At 35.8% G+C, this 21,930-nt stretch overlaps 1 protein-coding gene across 2 annotated transcripts; it reads left to right on the top strand.

Annotated features, from left to right (window-relative positions):
- The first annotated feature begins 977 nt into the window (after positions 1 to 977).
- Positions 978 to 13,731, top strand: LOC126968906 (radial spoke head 10 homolog B-like). Of its 2 annotated transcripts, XM_050814068.1 has the most exons (9): positions 978 to 1,078; positions 1,841 to 2,171; positions 3,222 to 3,280; positions 3,358 to 3,507; positions 10,918 to 11,148; positions 11,580 to 11,693; positions 11,771 to 12,737; positions 12,920 to 13,132; positions 13,386 to 13,731. In XM_050814068.1, the coding sequence occupies exons 2-9, from the start codon at positions 1,850 to 1,852 to the stop codon at positions 13,691 to 13,693; spliced, it is 2,364 nt and encodes a 787-aa protein (XP_050670025.1). In that variant the 5' UTR covers positions 978 to 1,078; positions 1,841 to 1,849; the 3' UTR covers positions 13,694 to 13,731. The 2 variants fall into 2 exon arrangements, with proteins under 2 accessions (XP_050670025.1, XP_050670026.1); XM_050814069.1 differs by lacking the exons at positions 978 to 1,078; positions 3,222 to 3,280 and having other exon boundaries at positions 2,115 to 2,171.
- The last annotated feature ends 8,199 nt before the right edge of the window (positions 13,732 to 21,930 follow it).

The following is a 21,930-nucleotide window of genomic DNA, read 5'->3' as shown; positions in this document are numbered from 1 at the left end:
ACGTCAATGTGATGATGGTGGTATTTTGCATTTTGATGTAATGTCTGTAATAAATGCGGTAGAAGATGCAGAGAGAACCCACATCTCTAAGCAACGCCAAAGAATCAAGCCAATTGGAGATGACTTGATAGTCGATGATTTGAGCCGCTCTTCGTAGTAGGTCTGTCTCATGGAAGGCCATCGCTATGTCCAAACTACCCGCTAACGCCTCTCCCTTCGACTCCACCGCTTGCACTCGTTTATGGGTGAGGTATGCACGAAAATCACCAGCTTATGATTGCTGATCGACTTCATTTTGAGAAACACACAGAAACTTTGGAGAAAATGGAGGTAATGGCAATGGGGCGGTAGTTGGACAGATCCGAGCGTACACCTTTCTTAGGGATCGGGTGCACTAAAGCCGCCTTCCATAATTTAGGGACAACGCCTGAAGGGTAGGAGAGCCGGAAACCTTTCGTAGCAGTCATGTTCAAAGTCTATTGTATACCCTCATAAGAAGCTCTTCGATTATGGTGCGGAAATGACAACTGAACGAAAACTCTGCCTAATAGACGCGTAGGCAGAGTTTTGCTTCAGACAATTTTTGAGCGTGATTTGAGTCTAGTTGTTTATTGTACGTCAATGCTTGCAGATCTCGGATAATACTAGTTTAATTATTTAACTTTACTAATTATTAATACTAGTTTTGAGTAAGCAAGTTCAAATTATGAAAACAATGAAGTCTTCGCAATAGTACCTATATACCTACTTAGCATAAATATTATGTGTATCTGGAGCAAGGCACGTGCAATATTATGGTAAAATTATTTTTCAATTAGGACGAGTCGGTAGGTAGTCTTCACAACTCGTATCTAAAAGAGAATTTGCCTCAGTAATTTATCATATCAAAATTAAAAAATACCTACAATTAAAACCTTTCAGGAAAAATGTCAATAGTTAGTGTCAGTATACAGTACGTGACATTGTCTTTGTTGCCATAATTCTTTGATACAATAACAACGTAATTGCTCATAAAACTCAAAAGCTTAGGCTAAAAGTGAGCAAATTTTTAATATCTTGGTTGTAAATAACATTTTATGTAAGTATATATCTAGTTTGTAGTAATACAAATGACGATTTTCAAGGAAGACGAAAAATAAGTTATAGAGTAGGTTTTCGACTTATGAAGGGTTTCAGCTGGTTGTGTACATATATGCTCATAAAGAATCTAAAGCTTAATAATTCTGAGTAAGATAGAAAAGAAATGCACCGTAGGTAGCTAATGAGACCGCTGAGATCTTCACAGAGTAGGTACTTAGACTTTGCTCAGACTTTTTATAGTCATTTAACAGCTGAAATATGCTGATCTTAAACTAAGACAGGTTCGCGTTTTATCACACTAGTTTAGTTTTACGTACTCACTTTACTCAGTCTGAACTCTGAACAAATATACATCTAAGTATAGATCTCAACCATAGTAACGAGCGCAAAATATGTGATGCTTCAATCTATAATCCTAAGCGGCAGTGCATTGACCATTCCGACAGGGTGTAATATTTACCATTAGGTAAACAGGTTACCGGCGTGAAGTAGCGGCCTAGTGCCGCTATGTTTCGCATAGGTTAGTGTCGAGAACCAGAGGCCATACCCAAAGGTGATTCCATGAGAAGATGGTGTTACAAGAGAATGTAGACGGCGGTGATCACTTAACACCAGTTGACCCGTACGCTCGTTTGTCCTCCTTTACCATAAAAAAAAAACACGCTTCATCTCCAAAAATACTCGCCGATACTTGGAACATCTTGGTTACAAAACTAAAATCATATACCTATTACGTATGTATATTTAAATTAATTTTCAGTATCACGCAATGTATTACGTGGATTCGCAGAGGACCTTAACACGTCGTGATAGTTCTTTACTAGTGGGCTCAAGATGTACAAGAGACGACAGAAGCGACTACGGGCCAACATCCTCAGTACGGCTCATGAGTGACTCTGGAGTGTCTCTAGCACAGCGTCCGAAAGGTTCTGTTCGAAAGGAACTTGTTACAGTTCTGTTTGAATCTATGCTGGAACATATTGTAGATTCTTGGGAAGTTATAGAACCCCATAAGCTTGAAGAGCAGCCAGACTTTGAGAGAACTCCGAGCGACTTAATATCTTCGAACAAAAAAAGGAGACTCACTAATGGTAGTTTTGAATTATTACATTATAACAAAATGTAACAGTTTTACGGCTCTATCAAACACATAGATAAAGCAGTAGCAGATTACAAAAACATAAGTGCCATATAATTTTGCATGACTTTGCTATGTGAAGCGAGTTTATTTTATTTAATTATTATGATATTTACCATTTACACGATGCTAACGGTAAAGTCTTGTTTATAAGAATATTCATAGTTAGGGGTAACTATAGATATTTGCTTTTGATATTCATTATATTCTTATATGGAAACAATTTTCAAGATTTGTACCTATATTAAATTGTAATCGGAAATAGGTAAGCCTACTTTGGTATTTATTTTTTTGAGCTTTTGACTTTTCAATGACCAATAACAATAACAGACTAAAAGAACCTCAACCAGCCGCCGCTGCACATCCTGGCCCTCACGGCAAAAGAGACAGCTTTTTAACAGGTTCGAGGAATGGGTTGAAATAAACCTTGTCCAATTTAACCCACAGAAGACTCAAGTGTGCTCCACTTGAGTCTTCTGTGGGTTAAATCACCGCTCCGACAATACCTCCGTTAATGCCTTCTGGGTTTTCTACCGCATTTATCACTGGAAGTGTGCTGAAGAGAAGTTTGACCTGCTTCCTGTCGCCGAAGTCCACCTTTGGACGAGACGCCACAAACTACGGTGTCATCCCAACCATCTGTATGTGTGGCGTTCCTCTACAGTTCGGTTTTCAAGTAACTTTTTCCACGTACAACCAATCTATAGAATGAGCTTCCTTGTGCATCGTTTCCAGGACAATACGACATGGGTACCTTCGAAAAAAGCGCGTACACTTTTCTAAACAGCCAGCAACACCCCTGTGTTGCTGGCTGTTAATGCACTTTTGTCCTCCCCCTCGATAAAAGCAAGTTTCTGTCTTTTGTTTTGGTATAAAATAATTTGGTTAGTCTAACAGTTGGGTATCCCGTTATATCAATTTTCATTTAAATATAAATCTGAACGAAAATTAATAACATTTTTTATCATAGCTTTGGATTTTTTAATAATGTATATTTTTACAGCTAAAATAACTAAGAATAGAAAAAGTCGCTCGAAAATTGAGCTTCTAGATAGCCCCGAGGTATTTAATTCGAAATTATTTTTTGTTATTTAGGTCTACTTGTTACAGATAACATTTAATATCATTTCGCTGTTTAGGTTCCTATCAATCAGCACAGTTGGTGGTCTGGTTCAGACGAGAGAGCAATTATACATTTTCGGAATGGCAACGTATATGAAGGTGGTATTTCCATGAAGTGTATGCACGGTGAAGGTCGGTTTAGATGGGCAGATGGAACAGTTTACTTAGTAAGAGGTTTAAATATTTAGCTAACATTCTAAACCACTGTTACGTTGGTCTCAATAATTTCAAATTAATATATTGAAAAACAGAAGTGGGCAATATAACTTATGACGTAGACATTGCTTAACACTTTACTCAACACTCTTACCATATGGCTCACAATAAAACACACTCTTGCACTTACACCTTTATTCTTCTCAAACACTATATTGAACAAATACTGGACATGAGTATAAGACCTTGATCTGGATGAATAGTATAGAACAAATGATAGTGCGATGTAACTTTGTACCCTTTTGGCACAGCGCCATATCTCAGAAGTTTTAGGAACTTTACTGATTACAAAGCAATCATTTCTCACTAACTTAGACATTCCGCCCATCAAGGACTTGTCCTTCAAATAAATATCAAACTCGTTAACAAAAAATAAACTGAAAGTAACAACTCAAATAAAGCAAAGTAAACAAAATTAAACTTTTGAATCTAATACTTAATGCAAGAAAACACAATAAAAATTAGTATAAATCTAAACCGTTATAAATTTATGAAAACATTTTACAACCACTATTTGATTGGGTGGCAACCGCCCACCGTGACAACTATTTTAAATAATGAAAATTCTAACTTGATCTAGGCAAAAAACATAATTTACTAACAGGTCTTTTAAAAAATGTATTTTTACACTTTATAGTTACAACTCTTGCGATATTGTCTTTACCGGTATGCTTCTCAATAATCTTTCCCAGTACCCACTTGGCTGGAGGAATGTTATCTTCCTTAACAATGACAATATCATTTATTTCAGGTTCGTTTGTTTCTTTATTCCATTTATATCACTGACTTAAAGTAACTAAATATTCCTTTGACCATCTCTTCCAAAAATCATTTACCATCTTTTGCATCAGCCTCCATCTATCTAATCCAGTAAATTTATCTTCGGAATAGTCTTTATCTGGTATAGTAATAAGTGGCTCGCCGACAAGGAAATGACCTGGTGTCAATGGTAGACAATCATCAGGATCATCGCTGAGTTGAGTGATTGGCCGTGAATTTAAGCACGCTTCAACTTGTGTCAACACAGTGGACAATTCCTCATATGTAAGAGTACTGTCACCAATGACCTTTCTTAAGTGCATCTTTGCGGAACGTACTCCAGCTTCCCAGATACCACCGAAATTGGGCGAATGTGGCGGAATGAAGTGCCACTTCGTGCCTTCAATGTTCAGTACTCTGGCAATTTCTTCAGGCATGTTAGATTTTGCTGCGTCAAACATTTCTCTCAGTGTTTTATCAGCGCCCACAAAATAAGTGCCATTGTCACTAAATATATCTTGACAAAAGCCTCGCCTCGACACGAATCTCCTAAAAGCCGCTATAAAACCTTTAGCTGACAACTCAGACACCAGTTCCAGGTGAATCGCGCGTGTCACCATGCAAATGAACAGAGCAATGTAGCCTTTATAAGATCTTATTCCTCTGCCAGGTGATGCTCGAACATTAATTGGACCCGCATAATCCACACCTGTAGATTTAAAAGGCTTACTCGGTCTTAGTCTAAGTCTTCAGGTAACTGTCCCATCAACGGTGTTTAATTCATTTTTGAATATCGCAAACATTTTACACATTCTCTATAGCATTTTTTTACTTGATCTCTGCTTCGTACAATCCAGTATTTCTCCCTCAATAGATTAAGCATAATTTGAGGTCCGCCATGCAATGTTTTCTCATGAGCATCCCTAACTAGTAATTTGGTAAGGTGGCTCTTAGCAGGCATGATTAACGGATGTTTTGTATCGTAGCATGCATTGGCGAATTTAATTCGTCCACCAACTCTTAAAAGTCCCTCTTTATCAACAAAAGGATGAAGTGTGTGAAGCACGTTTTTCTTACTGACACATCCTCGCTTTCTGATCTCCTTTATGCTGTCACTAAAGTCGACCTCTTGAGCTTGTTTAACGCAAATTAGTAATATTTTTTCCATTTCTTCTGTAGTTATAACATCTTTGATTTTATTTCTTTCTTCTTTACATAATTTGGTCATAGTACAAAATCTTCTACATCGTGATAAAATTCGAAGGGCTTTTGATAGCGATGAAAATCTTGTCCATAAAAATTTATTTTCTGTTTTCTTTAAGGCAATACAAGTTTTGATAGCCATCTGTTCTTCGTGTGTAGTAAATTCTTTTTTGTCAGATTTAATCACACGCCCTCTGAGCCATTGTGGCCCGTTCCACCAAAGCTGGTGGCCTGACAATTCTGATGGCTGCAGACCTCTCGAAGCACAGTCAGCCGGATTCATATCCGTCGGAACATGGCCCCATTGGTCATATTCAATTATTTTGATTATTTCAGAGACTCGGTTGCTCACAAAAGTTGTCCATCGATTTGGCAAGCCCTTTAGCCATGCTAAAACAACAGCCGAGTCAGTCCATGCGTAAAGGTCTTCTTTGGGTATGTCTAAGATCTGGGAAACCTCATACAACAATTTTGCAGTTAGTACGCCACCGCAAAGCTCTAATCTTGGAATAGTTACCTCTTTCTCAATTGGGGCAACCTTTGTCTTAGCTGTCACCAAACTCACATGGACATTGCCATCAGTATTTACTGTTCTAAGGTAAATAACCGCTGCATACGCTAATTTAGATGCATCGGAAAATGCATTCTCTACGAGAATTCTTTGTCAAGTGCATCCATCTCGGAATTCTTACATTCTTTAGACTCACTAAATCTGATCTAAAATTTAACCATTCCTTTAAAAGATCTTTTGATAGTATATCGTCCCATTCTAAATTTGCTCGCCACAATTTTTGGATATATATCTTGGCCTTGACCACGACTGGCGCTATCCAACCCATAGGGTCATAGAGCCTTGCAATGCCTGATAGAACTTTTCTCTTCGTAATTGTATCTTTAACGTCATGTAAATTTACTGTATATTCAAAATTGTCTGTAGTTCGATTCCAGCTTATTCCCAAAACTTTTAAAGTATCATTTGCTTTTATATGAATTGATTGATCTAAACAAGTATTTTCTTCACTAGCGTATTTTAAAAACTCCTCACTGTTGCTACTTCATTTTTGAAACTGGAATCCTGCTCCTTGTAATAGATTATTCATTTCCTTATACACAATTTTAGCTTCTTCTTCAGATTCACATGTGGTCATGAGGTCATCTACGTAAAAGTCTTTCAAAACCTTCTCTGCCGCATTTGGAAATTTATGTCCATCATCTTTAGCTACTTGTTGTAAACACTTAACAGCAAGATATGGTGCACAAGCTGTTCCAAAAGTTAGTGTAAGTAATTCATAGTGCTGCACTGGTTGAGTAAGACTAGGTCTCCACATTACACGCTGATATTTTGTGTCTTTATCATGTACTCTCACTTGGCGATACATTTTAACAATGTCTGCTACTATAGCAATACCTCCACATCGCCACCTCATTAATAAATGTCTCAAATCTTGTTGCAATTTTGGACCTATCAAAAGACTATCGTTTAATGAGACATTATTTATTGCTCCCTTTAGGGAACCGTCAAAAACTACTCGTAGCTTTGTTGTGTCTTTATCTTCCCTTATTACTGCATGGTGGGGGAGATAAACTGCTGCAGAATCTTCTATCTCTTCTCTACTGTCTACTAACTTCATATGATTTAGCGTGATGTATTCTTCCAGAACCCTTTGATATTCTTCATAATGTTTAAAATTCCTTAACAGTCTTCGTTCAGTTGAATAAAATCTTTTTAAAGCTAACTCTTTAAACTGTTCTTTTTCAAATTCGGGTTTGTCTTTTTTGAACGGTAGTCGAACAATGTACCGCCTATCGTTATCTCTCGTAGTTGTAGTTTCGAATAGGTTATTACACTGAATTTCTTCTTTGGTCAACTTCTTTTTGAAAATGTTATTAGGTTCCGTCTCTAGTTCCCAAAATTGTTTTAGTATATTGTCTTCTCTGATTTGAAGATGCATGTTAACTACTCTTTTCACTACTGTATTTGTGCCATTTGACAGCCTTCCCAATATAATCCATCCAAAAATAGTGTTTTGGGCAATTAAATTGCCTTTTGGATGTTTGATCATGCCCTCAGTCAATATTTCACTATACGCTTCAGCTCCAAGTAAAAGATCGATTTTACTAGGAGTTGCGTAGCCTGGATCGGCTAGGAATAGATCCCCAATTTCTTTATCATCAGATGGTATAACATCAGTTGACGGAAGTACCCATGAAAATGATCTCAGCACATACGCTTCTACTTGGATTGAATTTTTGGGATTCTGGCGTGATTCGACATGTATAGAAACCATGTGTCTGACTCTCGTTTCACCAGGACCCAGACCTGACACCTAACCATTAACTGGTGAGCGCTTAAGTCCAAGCAGTTGAGTTGTAGCTTCCGTGATGAATGACGCCTGTGAGCCCTGATCTAAAAGTGCTCTGATATGGTGCTCACAGTCGTTTCGTTCTTTTGTCTTTAAAAGCGCAGTTGCAAGTAGGACCTCGCTGGGTTGAAGCTTCTCTGTTGCGAAGTTAGATATAATTCTCGTCTCTGATCCCAGCGAAGTTGATAGTTGCGCAATATTCTCAGTATTGTTCGATTCTTTATTATAGTGCAAGAGAGTGTGATGACGTGTTCCACATTTCTGATAGGATTTTGATAGCCTACAGTTTTTAACCGAATGGGTCGGAGCTAAGCAGTTAAAACACAATCCTTTGGTTTGTACAAACTCTTGTCTCTCTTTTGGTTGTTGTGTACTAAATTTTTTACACGTAAACAGATAATGATTTTCTCCACATAATGTACAAACAGGATCCTTAACCGAATTGCTTTGGTCAAAAACTGAAGTATGAAAGGATTTGGTTCTCGGAATATGATGAATCTGCACAGAAGCTTTACTTCTACTTGTATCAATCATTTCTAGCGCTCGGAATCTTGCTTCTAAGAATTTAGCAAGTTGACTCCATTTAGGCATTTCTTCTGGTGCAGTATTACTCATTTGTGTTTCCCACTGCTTATGAGATTCAGAATCTAACTTGGAAACAACTATATATACCAGGATTGCACGATGCTATGTCAATACCCAAATTTTTCAACTGTTTCAGACAACTTAGTGTTGTATCAAGGATTAGTTTAAGTGCGCTGGCTGACTCATGATTGATTTGTTTAATGGAAAATAATGTCTTAAGAACAGCGTTGCAATTAAATCTTTTATTGTCGTATCGCCTTTTTAATAATAACCAGGCCTCCTCATACTTTGCATCAGTAATAGTTAAATTGCGTAGCAAATCTTCAGGTTCTCCGCTTAAACAACTATTCGAATAATGAAGCTTCTGTACACTCCTCAACTTCTTATTGTTGTGAATTAGGCTCTCAAATAAATCATTAAAAGATTGCCATTCATTATATTTTCCAGTAAATGAGGGTAGTTTAATTAACGGCAAATTTACTTCATTATGCATAGAACATGCTCCAGAATTGGGCATAGAAACAATTATATTTTCCTTTTCTGTTAAAGATTGAAGCTGTTCAAGTTTACTTTTTAATAGTGATTTGTAGGCAGTATAAAATTCTTCAAATTGCTCGTATAAATCCTCAGAAAAGTATGATAATTCTTTTCTTATATCTTTAGTAGCTTGCGCCATAATTTCTCGATGATCACACTTTAATTCGGTCCATAATGTTTCTAAAGTCTCCAATCTAGATTCAGTATAACCTTTGGTTACTCTCTCTTTCGGTGATTTTTTATAATTTCTCTCCGCTTTCATTAAGTTTTCAAAACGATCTTCTTGTACCAAAATTAACGACTGCATCTTTATATGAAATCTAAATTAATTTAAAACAAAAGTTCGATATACCAAAAGTTCAGTACTAGCACATAAACAATTTCAAATGTCCAATATATCTAAAGTTCAATCATAAACTTATCAATATAAATGTCCTATTGGCAACAACAAAGTTCATATAAGCCGCATTAACTAAGTCACTATTTCTTCAAATTTTTGTACAAGTTATTCTCATACAACATTTTTCAAAGTCTATATGGATGATATTATCGTCTACAACGCGAAATTTTTCTAAGTGTTTTCGAATTGAAATTTTTCTAAGTCTAAACAAACACTGAATTTTACTAAGTCTTTTTTTTAAACACTCGAAATAGTTAAAGTTAATTTATAACCGCGATTGCACTAAGTCTTTTTAACTGATATTTACTTAAGATCTATTACTAACAGTTCTCCCAGTTTCGGCACCATTATGTTTAACACTTTACTCAACACTCTTACCATATGGCTCAATAAAACACACTCTTGCACTTACACCTTTATTCTTCTCAAACACTATATTGAACAAATACTGAACATGAGTTTTTTTTTTTTTTGCGCCCAAGCAAGGGAATGGGCTACCCTCCGGGATAACGACAGGAGGGAGGTGGTGAATGCTCATGCATACCAACGCAGCCTAAGTCTGCGTTGGTTATGTGGGACTCACGTGAAAACCTAGGTGCCTACCCACTAAACACACCACCTGCAGTTGGCTTTGGGCATGTGCCCTCTAAGCCTACATCGAAGGCGACCTTCTCTTGGGGAGAGAGAGGTGCATGCGGCACTCCCTATGGAGTTTCCGCTGATGATAGTGCGATGTGACAAATGATAGTGCGATGTAACTTTGTACCCTTTAGGCACAGCGCCATCTCTCGGAAGTTTTAGGAACTTTACTGATTACAAAGCAATCATTTCTCACTAACTTAGACAGACATGCTTTTATCCTCTTTATCTCACACAATACTAGAGACTATTAAAATGAATCTGATCTCTATTCATTAATTATTATTTATTTTTTTTTGTTTTTTTAAAGCCAGTTTGTCTTTCCACGGCCTTCGTCGACGCTATCAAACCATAGATTTTATTTTCGTGCCCGCTAAATTTGATTAACGCAAAAAATAACACTTAGGTTTAAATATTTTTTGTAATAAACCCTTATACATAATAAAACATTTCTGCTTAAGTAGAATTTGTCGTAAATTATAGCTAATCTCTAATCAATAAAATCTGTTAACTACTATACGCCTCTTTAGAGGTGTAGTCAAAACTATATTTTTAGTATTTGACATCTTTTAATGACAACCGCATACACCTTTCTAAAAGGCCAGAATAGCTTCTGTAATTCCGGTGAGCCTTATGCTCGTTTCGCCTCGTTACTAGAAAAGGAAGACTTTGAAGGTGAGCGATGCCCACTACCCATTACAACTGATTACAATGCAGTGTCGCTCGGGGTTCTGTTTTAAATTGCTAACGCTCTCTATGTGATCAACGGCTCATTCGTGTAAATAAGCCGTTGATCACATACTTACTTATATTTACTTAGGATACATAAAAAACTACGCAAATGAAAACGTTAATTGGAAGAATTATACCCCCAGGGACAGTTCAAGGATAACCAGATACATGGAAAAGGAATTATACAGTGGAAGGATGATACCTGGTATGAGGGCTATTTTGTCGGTAGCCTGCGACATGGCCGCGGCTTGTATGTAGACTCGCGGAAACAACGCTCGTATACTGGGGAATGGCTTTGCGGTACTAAACATGGCCAGGGTGCTATTTACTACTCAGGGACCTTTAAGAACTCCTACGACGGTGATTGGGTAAACGTAAGTCATTAAATATTAATAAACTTTTTAATATTAAATATAATATAATATTAAAAATTTCAAGTATCTCTCATATTTGTTAGCAATACAGCAAACTTATTTTCTAAACTTACTTATCCTTAACCTTTTACGAATTAAGATAAAGATGCGTGTCATTACTTCGCCATTCCGTTAGAAATACTGCAGCAATGACCCACATATATGCATTCTAACCTGCTCTCAATCATCTTCAGAATGCTTTTGGTACTGCCTAGCACTCTGCTCACCAGGGATCCACATCTTTTGCGCATAGTCGCATAAAAAACAGTCAACCCGTGCTTCAGCGAACATCTCTGATCCGCTACAAAATCGGGGCAGCCTCATCAGCACCCTGAAAGCATTATGTCAGACGATATTTATGATTATACATGCAATCAAGTTTTCCTTTTTAGAATGTTCGGCATGGATTTGGATCGCGAGAGTACTGTGCAGTAAGTGGATATAAAGGAGAGTGGGAGTATTATACGAGAGAAGGCAAAGGACTAATGATATGGCCTAATCATGATGTAAGATACTAAGTAAAACAAATTGTCAGTAATGACGTGCTAGCTGCTATACCTACGATTCTAATAATTTTTTGTAGTTTTATAGAGGTGGCTGGAAGAATGATGTCATGTCAGGGTTTGGAATTTATATTTGGGAAGCTTGTTATAATAATTCAATGTCAGTACCTTCCTTAATTGCATATAACGGCAATTGGGAAAAAGGACAACGACATGGATATGGAGTTTTGAATTTGGGATTCGGTTTAGGGTCTTATTATAAAGGAGAATTCAGAAAAGACAAGAAGGATGGAGCTGGAATGATTGTAACTAACAACGGTCTTATTCTAAAAGATCAGAATTTATTCATCGATGATAATTTCGGGACTCTCTCTGAAACGAATAATAGCAATGCGCCAAGTATTGATAACAAACGTAATGCAATACAAGAGCCATTCAAATTTGATATCTGTGATCAGTATATTGGGCTTTACTATCACATAGACCAGGCTTTAAAGAGGTTAGATAAAGAAAAAGAAATAATAGACAATACGATTTCTGAATATTTGGAAAACAATAAGGAGCGAGGTGGTAGACAAAGTTGTACTGTTAATAATAGCACTACTGTAGCTGAAATCAACATTGAAGAATTTATGACATTCGAAGAAATTGCTCTGCGCAAGGCCCTTCAGTGCTACGAAATGCAACTGAAATCTATTTACTATCAGTATGCTACAATCTGCAACACGGAAGAAGTACATTTTACGCCTGTTCTTATTCGTTTGTATTTTTGGCAATTATTTTATGATTGTAATATTCATAGTAAAGGCTTGACTCTAATTGACATTGATCGGACATTTCACGCTAACTCGGCATGGCTGTCAAAGTCACCGCATAACCCTTTTGAAAAGATTTATTTTTGGCAGTTTCTACACTGTCTCATAGCGATTGCTAGTAAACTATATGCTAAAAGACAATTACCGGAGAAGAAGCCTGATACAATATTGAGCTGCGCCTTTCGAACTTTTATGGAAGAAGATATACTAACTGGTGTTGGCCGTAAATATGGTATTAACAGTTTGCTTTATATTTACCAATAATTTATAGCATTTGAAACCCTAAAGACTATAGTGTTTCTTTTCAAGTTTTATTTGGAGTTCTCTAAATGGCCAATCTTATCTAAATAAAACCTTGAAAAATCATTCAGCAACCCAATAAAAAATTATGAATAAAGTAATTTTTATTCCTAGGTCATTTAACTGATGGATGTGGTTTATTCGTACCACTAAAAGGAGCTTATGATCTTTATCGAATCATAGGAGAACCATGTACTATAAGAGACTTTCTGTGTGCTATACGCTATGCATCACACAGCACAGAGCAACAACCTGTGCTTGTAGAGGAAGATCCTTTACTGGGGCAAAACGCATATGTATTCGGCGACGAAATCACCTATGTTGCAGGTTTGTTAAGATGAAGTGTAACTAACATATCAATATAAGATTTTTCAAGGCTCCATTTATTAGAACATATGTAGAAAATCGCACCATGTCCATGAAAAGCTATTTACAGCACCGATGAAATTATAATATTGTCATACATTTGTCCACCTTTCCAAAATTTCCGAAGTAGGCGAAGTAGGCGCCATCACACCACACGTTTTCTAGTAAATTTTAGTTTTTATAGTTTCATAAATGTTATTTGAATTTGTTTCAGATCACATTCCCAACGGGGACACGTGTGAAAAAATTGATTTGAAGCTATTTAATATAGGCAATCTCTCCAGCAAAACGATTATCAAAATTTTTTCATCTATATTTCCAAATATAATAAGCAACGAAAATGTTATAAATCTCGATATTGAATTGGTATTCTTCGAATTTTTTGAAGTGTTTATTGCGTGCGTAGAAGAAAGTATTCGATTAAAAGACGAAGAAGCAAAATATCAGGATGAATTGTTCAGGAAAGGTTCACTTGCTAGAAACACGGAAATAAACCTACATAATATGCCTAAAGTTAAATAGTTTTGCTATTTTATTATATAATATACTTTATCATTTTACTTGCAACATTTTCATTATTTTTATAAAAGTCAAAGTCAAATAAACTTTATTCAATTTGGCTTAAACTATCGCTTTGAATAGCCAATATAAACATTTCTTTTAAAGTACTGAATTTACTATATGACCGGAAAAAGTTAAGCTCGTGAGAAGTAACTTATAAGAAACTCGACGGCCACGCTTTTCAATAAAATTAAGTATTTTACAATGGCAGTAAAGTACATAACAAATTAGTTTGTAAGGTGCATCCAATATATGAATTGTGTTTAAATAATATAAATTATTTCATATAAAGTAATAAAGAATAAACTGAGTAAATATAAATTGTAATATGTATATATATTGGATACATCAACCTTTAGAGCTTGAATTTATTGTAAGGATGCTTCGTGAACATGATGGTCGTGATTTCTGTCATAATTAGTAATTGCATCCAACAAATACAATGATTTATTAACTATAACAGGTCGACCTGGCACCACAAGCAGCACCCGTTCACGAGTTGACGCATGGACCAGCCATCGTTCTCACATATTTGCGGGATGGAGACAAACAGGCACACAACGCGGACGCCGCTGCAAGCATAAGAATATATAAATACTGACTTTCAGGGAATAATCAAATTTAAAAAACCAAGAATAAAAAGAGCAATAACGTAGCCAATTATAAAAGTTTGGACACGTCTGTCTACGGCCATTTTCATTTTTCACCACCCACACGCCCATTTCATTCATGCAACCTGCGAAGGGCGCACGGGTAGCAGGCGGGCGGCGACAAACAACGAAAATTTTGTATTACTAAATAATATATCCACTTGCTCAGCATTTCTCAAGCGCACGTTCTGCTCGACGTGACCACCACTGACTCCGGATACATTTAGTGCAACGTTTTACGACTCGAACGGACACGTCGCTCGTATAGTTAGAGAAAATTTTTTATTAATTAACTTTGATATTCTTTAAAATATTAACTGTCCAATACAGCTGTACAATAAATTCTGTCAATAATTATTCTTCAGAATAATAATTAACAAAAAATTTAACGGAACGGCAAAAGTGTGCTTAAAGACAATGTAAGCACACTTTTCTCCATAGTCGTGTGTCAACTGTGTGTCAACAAGCCTAAGTGTGCTATAAAAAGTGCTTAAATAATACATTAACGACTCAAAAAAAATGGTGTGACTTAACATTGGTAAGGTTATTTTATTTATATAAGATTGATATGCAAAAAGAATATTTTAATTTAATAAAACGAATATTTTTTTCATTAAATATGGTACAATTATTGCCAAGGCCCCAGACAAGACCCGCTTGTCAGAATGGGACAGATGAAAGGACACAGTCAGAAATGAAAACAATAGAGTCGCTCTTTTTAACCGACTTCAAAAAAGGAGGAGGTTCTCAATTCTTCGGTATGTTCTTTGTTTGTTACCTCAGAACTTACGGCTGGGTGAACCGATTTTGATAATTCTTTTTTAACCGACTTAAAAAAAGGAGGAGGTTCTTAATTCGTCGGTATGGTTTTTTTATGTTTGAAAGCTGGTGCTTCCTGTGTGGTCCCATTTTGGGCCAGATCTGATGATGTTAGCCATGAGAAAACCATAAAAGTTTATTAATAAGACCTTAAATTTGCTGTAAGTATTTACGCGATTTTCCGAATAACTCAATATCGCGCCAACCGATTTCGATAATTATTTTTTATTGGAAAGAAAATACTTCAAAGGTAGTTTGGTGAGAGTTTGGTTCTGATTATGGAATCCATGACAAAGTAACGGAACTCTTCAATTCGTAGGAGCAAATTAAGGATACTCGGCCGAATATTTTTCATGCGAGTAGGATTTTCAAGTCATCTACCATAACGTAGTTATGGTCAAGTAGTTGTCGTAGTCTAATATGATGATCAATGGGACTCATTAGTCCTTAACGACTTACAGTAAGGGTGCGATCTGTGGCAGAATTTCTAACTATATGTAATCAAATTGCAAAGCGCTTACGTCCATTGCTGCATTGTAAAATTTAGTAGATCCACACATATATTATTATTTAGACAAATTATTAGTGAGTGTAGTTCAGATTCACTAAAAATAAAAATAAAAAAACAAAAAACAACAACAACAATATTGTATTTTGTGTAATGTGAACGGCTTAGAAAGAAAGAAAATTATTTTATTTGATCACACAGTTTACAAAGAATAAAATAAAATTAACAAAAAAATATTTACAATAAAACAACACTACATCTAGAATAAAAGCAACAATAATTGTTGTATGTGATCAATTCCAGGTCTCTCACACAGCATTATGCTGGTTTTCAGTGGGAGCCTTACTTGGGTGTCATCACGAATACCCAAGTTATCAATCAATTACTAACTAATTAAAATTAAATGATGAGAAAATACAAAAACTAAATAAAATAAACGAAATACAAATAAAAAAAGAAACAGGACAATAGTAAGACATTAAAACAAAAGCAGTATTACAAAACACAACCGCTACCTGTAGCCAGCAAGGACGTACGGTCTAAGTGGTGGAATGATTAATTTTTTTTGTGTAGTTAAAAGATAAGTTTTTAATTTATTTTTAAATGATGATTTTGATGATTTTAGTGATCTTAATGGTGGTGCTTACAAGAACGTGAACACTTACTTACTAGTACTATTTACACGTTATCACGGAAGTAAATCAACAATTTAACTAACTATTTCATAAACACAAAATATAATAAATAAAAATATTATATTTGAGTTTAAGTTTCTCTCATCAGAGAGTTTATCTCATCTCAAAATCCCTTTAGAACGTAAAGAAGTAACAAATAGAAACACAAGCCAAAAAATAAACACACAAATTTCCCCTTTATAATATGAGTGTAAATTTTGATTAAAAACGTGAAAAACCTACGACTGAACAGATCTTGATCGGAAAATAGCGACAGACTGACGAACGAAGACGTAAGAAGAAAACTTATAACAACCCTTTTTTCGTCTGGGGTTAAAAAATACCTAACTGCTACTCCACTGATGTCACTGTCCAAATCGGGTTCTAAATTCAAAATACGCAGCTGAAACTGAAATAGTATTTACATTGCTGCCTATTGACCAATAAATTTTTTAACAACTGGAGTAAACGCGGAAATGTGTAGACATAGCAGTCGAAGCTTATTATGGTGTTATATGTGGCATGTGCGACTTTGATTTTGAATGAGGTGCATTGTCTATATGTAAAGACCGTCATTGGTCAAGAGAAACAGATTTTGTCGGGTTGCAGCACAGTAGATAGAGTTTTTATTCCTCCAATATGTCAATTCGTAATATTTTAAAATAAATTCAGCTTTTATTGCTATTTTAGAATAATTTAGAATACTAAATATAATATATACATAACTATATATCGACGGTGGAAAGACAAAATTTACTAAGCGACACTTTTTGCGATATTGAGTTATATACACTGTTCGAAGTAAATCCATCGAACAGCATTATATTACAAATATTGCTTAGTAGATAAAATTAATTGTAATAAAACCATGTGTTGCCTTTAGTAAGGCAGTACGCGGGTGACCATTGATCGGGCCGGTCCTGGTTACCATTGACCATTACAGGACCGGCCCGAGTAACCATTTTAACCATTATTATTTATTACCAATGCATAGTAGAGATGCAGTACGCGAGTAACCATTGATCGGTCCGGTCCTAGTTACTATTAACCATTTGCCTATAACCATTACAGGACTGGTCCGAGTAACCCTTTTAACCATTACTACCAATGCATAGTAGAGATGCAGTACGCGAGTAATCATTAATCGGTCCGGTCCTAGTTACCATTAACCATTTGCCTATAACGATTACAGGACTGGTCCGAGTAACCATTTTAACCAATTAATAGTAGAGATCCGCGTACTCACCAGTAGAACCATTAAATATAGTAATTTAGCAAGTATCATAGATAAGTTTAATACCTTAAGTAAATAAATACTTTTACCATAAAACCAATATATAATAATATATATATTACCCGGACCCAAAAAATTAAAAAAACACACTAAGACATTTTTGCCCTCTTGCTTAATTTTTATTTTTGTGACTTAGATATTTTTACCATACCGTAAGTTATTGTAATTTGGCGGTTAGTCAATAATTACCCTTTCTCACTATTTAAAATATGGCGTTTAGTAATTTTTTCTTGAATAAATTCAATTTGGTAGTATGTCGCTTGGTAAAACATGACCTGCCTACTTTATAAACATTTTTGTCGCTTTTTTTTGCGTGATTTGATTTTTATATGAATACGGCGGTTGTCAGATTTGTAAGGGATGCGTTGTTGTTTAGTATCATCGTCTTTTTTAATAATATTAACAGATTGTGATTTTATCTTTCCATTTGTTTCCAAGAATTTAAGAAAGGGTTTTTTTATTATTATTGTTTTGTTAAAACTATAACGAAAGACATTATTTATGTTACAAAATAAAAGTGAGTCGATTTTTAAATGTTTTCTTTAATTTGTCTTAATTTAAGCTTTATGTACTCATCTTTTTCGAGCCCCAAATTAAAATATTTCAGTCAACACCCACAAACATATTGTTACTTGGTTAAATTTATTCTGTTGTTAACAACAATTGGTCAATTTTACCTTTGGACCAATTTTACCCAGATCATGAAAACATTGGATTCAGGCTTAGGATTTTTTACCGGTCTTAAAAAATGCAAAAAGAAGTATAAACGATTTATTTCCTGCATTTAATAATTTGTTTCTTGTCGGTTGGTAATTTTTTCCGGTTTCTCATTTTTGTTCAAAATTTACTAAGCGACACGAACTCGTTTGAAACACAACATTACGTACATCTGTTCAATGAAGATAATAAAAGGTATGATTAGCAATTATATTTCGTTGAAATCAAGTTAATCCAATAAACGGATATTTTTTTATTAATTATTTTCTGAAATCACGAACTTCTTTTGGCTCTCCTATAAAGTTACCTCCATGTCGCTTAGTAAATTTTGCTTTTCCACTGTCGATATACATTTGTTACTAGCAATCGGTTTTTCCAACAACATCTTGTCATTCAACAAATGCTTCCTCCATGACTAGAAGTCATGGATATCTCTGTCTCTTGGATTATCTGTGGTCTCTTGCTAGTCTTATCCGTTAGGACTACCAACTTAGTTTTCGTCACCGTAGGTAATACTAAAAACATGTGTGCAACTACGAACTAAGCCTTACTAAACAAGTTAAATACCTATGGGTCATACTGGATACTAATATGGTTTGGAACACCTCGAACATAAGCTGGAAAAAGCGTGCATCATCTTTTGGCAGTGCAGAAGACTCATAGGCAAAACCTAGTGCCTTGCTCCAAAGATAAGTAGATGGCTCTATACAGCAGTCATCAGACCAATTATCTCCTACAGAGCAATAGCTTGGTGGCCCAGGACAGAGCTTGTGACATACAAACTAATCTGCAGCGTTTCCAGCGGCTGGCTTGCACAGCCATAACAGGCCATTACTGCACGCAAAATGGACCCATTCTAATGGTCTAATTGCGGAAACAGGAGCCCTTATACCATACCATACCATACCATGTGTGCAATTCACACGTGGTAGAAGTGAAACCTTCTAAAATGATGAAGAATTAATGTAAAATGATGAAAAAATTCTACAAACGTACGTGGTGTTTTGTATACGCGTACGGTTGTTCTGATGCCTTTTCTCAAGCTTTGTACTACGCATGCACGTACAAACACGTATTAACACACGTACAACGCTGAAGCCCAAGCAAATTCTTACTATGCCTTGGTAATCACGAGTGGAGGGGGTACGAAGTAGAGCAATAACGGGTCAGCACTTGTATAATAATTTTAAGATGTGCATTTTGCATGAACCTCTAAACTGCATAATATGAAGTCCTGGTACATGTTGCTAGGATGACACACGTTGATTTCAAATGTTACGAAAGACATTACTATCACTGCTCCAATTTAAAGTTCTCCTGGTATCTATGTACCTAATACTTCGTGTACATGACGTCAGAATATATAGTATACTCGTTACACACATAAAGCAATACCTTCTTCAACTATGATCGCCTGGTTTCAAAACACTGTATAATGCTTCCTATCTCATTTTCTCCCACGTTATATCTTATGAATCTATGTGTCTTGTCTCTTTTTTCTGTCGCATTTTCGTTTTATCGATTTTCAAATCACAACGATTCCAAAGAAGTTTTCACTTCAAAAGCACATGGACTTTTTTTCCGTTGCAGACGTAGATTTGTGTGCAAGTTGCTTTTCGGTACATTGCTGAAACAACTTCTATGTGGACACTCCTGGAAATTCGACTTCTATTTTGAAATACGTGTATATTATTATATATAGGTAGTATATGCTATATTATATATAGTATACTAGCTGACCCGACAGACGTTGTTCTGTTCATAATAAAAAAAAATTTTCGTAAAATTTCGTAAAATCCGTTCTTAGGATTATTATTTAAATTATCTCTACTCGTCGAAAGGAATATTCCAACCAAATTTCAAGTCTCTACGCCTTATGGTTCCAGAGATATCGTGATGAGTGACTATATACGTGGAAATCTCTTATATACAGGGTGTCCCGTAATCAGTGGACCAACGGGATACCCGTGATAGGGGTGGTCATCATCTCTCGAAAACACCAAATTTTACTGTTCTAGGGCCAGTAGTTCAAAAGATATGATTTTTTAAGCATTATTTTGAAAATTCTACCCTTATCAACACAAAAGTTGAAAAAAAATATTTTTTATTTTTATTTTGCCCTGTTTCTTAACTTAAGGTGGCTGAGGAAACATGTGTCTTCACAATTAAATCCATTTTTGTGAATAAATATTGCCAAATTAAAAATTAAAAACCAAAACATGCGCAAATATCAAATAACTAAATTTGCAACGTGATGTTTGAAGCAAGCTAGTGCAAAAAAAATGTATGACAGCCTTGCGGACCATTATTTAAAAAACATCTGCAGTTCATACTGATTCCAAAAAGGTATAACAATATTACATTTTACAAAAAAAATAACTTAATAACCAATTTTAGACTCCAATTGCGAGAAACATTTAAGCGCTATCTATTCTGAGAATTATTTTGTTATCGAGAGAGAGATAACACAATATGCTATCTCTTTCTCGCTCAGGTACCTTTTTCGTTTACGGGGTCCTATTGGCCGACGCCTATGATCCCCACACCCTAATTTTTCAAATTATTCTTAGTTTCATCAGAGACTTGCTCATAGCTCGTAGCTGCACACGTGTTTTTTACTTCGCTACCATTACGACTCTTTTTTTTGGTGACTGACGCTTGAATTGGACCTTGTTTGTCTTTGTGATTTGGATACTGTTTGCCCGGATTTTATAAAATGCCTAATACCTATACTCCTCGTGAATATGCTGAGATGTATTTTATTTACGGTCTGTGTAATGCAAACGCTCGGCAAGCAGCCCGTACGTATCGTGAGCGCTATCCTAATCGCGACCGCTATCCGGATCATCGAATTTTTCTCCGTGTAAATAACGCGTATTTAGAAGGCAGAATTCCCGGAGCTGCAAACAACGTGGGAAGACCTAGAAGAGTCGATGAACTTCAAATACTGGCCGAAGTGACAGAAGAACCTTCTACGAGTGTTCGTCGTATTTCAAGACGTACTGGTATAGCAAAAACAACAGTACATCGCATTTTAAAAAGAAACAGTTTATACCCTTATCATATTCAACGAGTGCAGGCACTATTACCTGCTGATTATCAACGGAGGATAGATTTTTGTGCAGAGATGCTTCGCCGATGCCGACAAGATCCACTATTTTTCAATTCAATATTATGGAGCGATGAATCGTGTTTTAAAAGAGTTGGAGTGTTTAACATTCATAATTTACATGAATGGGCTGTTGTGAATCCACGTATTGTACGAGAAGATAGATTCCAGCACCAGTTTGGAGTCAATTTGTGGGCTGGAATCTTAGATGGTAAACTTATTGGTCCATTTGAGCTCCCACCGAGGCTTAATGGTGCTCGGTACTTGCAATTTTTAAGAAATGACTTAAGTAATTTATTAGCAAATGTACCACAGGAGGTATGTGAGAGGATGTGGTTACAGCATGATGGCGCACCCGCTCATTATTGCAGACAAGTGAGGGAATATTTAAACGAGTCTTACCCAAGTAGGTGGATTGGACGAGGAG

The sequence above is a fragment of the Leptidea sinapis genome, chromosome 17, assembly GCF_905404315.1.
Source record: "Leptidea sinapis chromosome 17, ilLepSina1.1, whole genome shotgun sequence".
Lineage (NCBI taxonomy): Eukaryota > Metazoa > Arthropoda > Insecta > Lepidoptera > Pieridae > Leptidea > Leptidea sinapis.
The sequence above is the reverse complement of the archived record's forward strand: the minus strand, read 5'-3'. Positions and strand labels throughout refer to the sequence as shown.

What these genes read in the sequence shown, in the direction of transcription:
- LOC126968906 (XM_050814068.1), top strand. Translation starts at nt 1,850, where the DNA reads ATGTATTACGTGGATTCGCAGAGGACCTTAACACGTCGTGATAGTTCT. An exon ending in AGCTTCTAGATAGCCCCGAG is followed by an intron (nt 3,281 to 3,357) that starts GTATTTAATTCG and finishes TTCGCTGTTTAG; the next exon opens with GTTCCTATCAATCAGCACAG. An exon ending in CGAAATCACCTATGTTGCAG is followed by an intron (nt 13,133 to 13,385) that starts GTTTGTTAAGAT and finishes AATTTGTTTCAG; the next exon opens with ATCACATTCCCAACGGGGAC.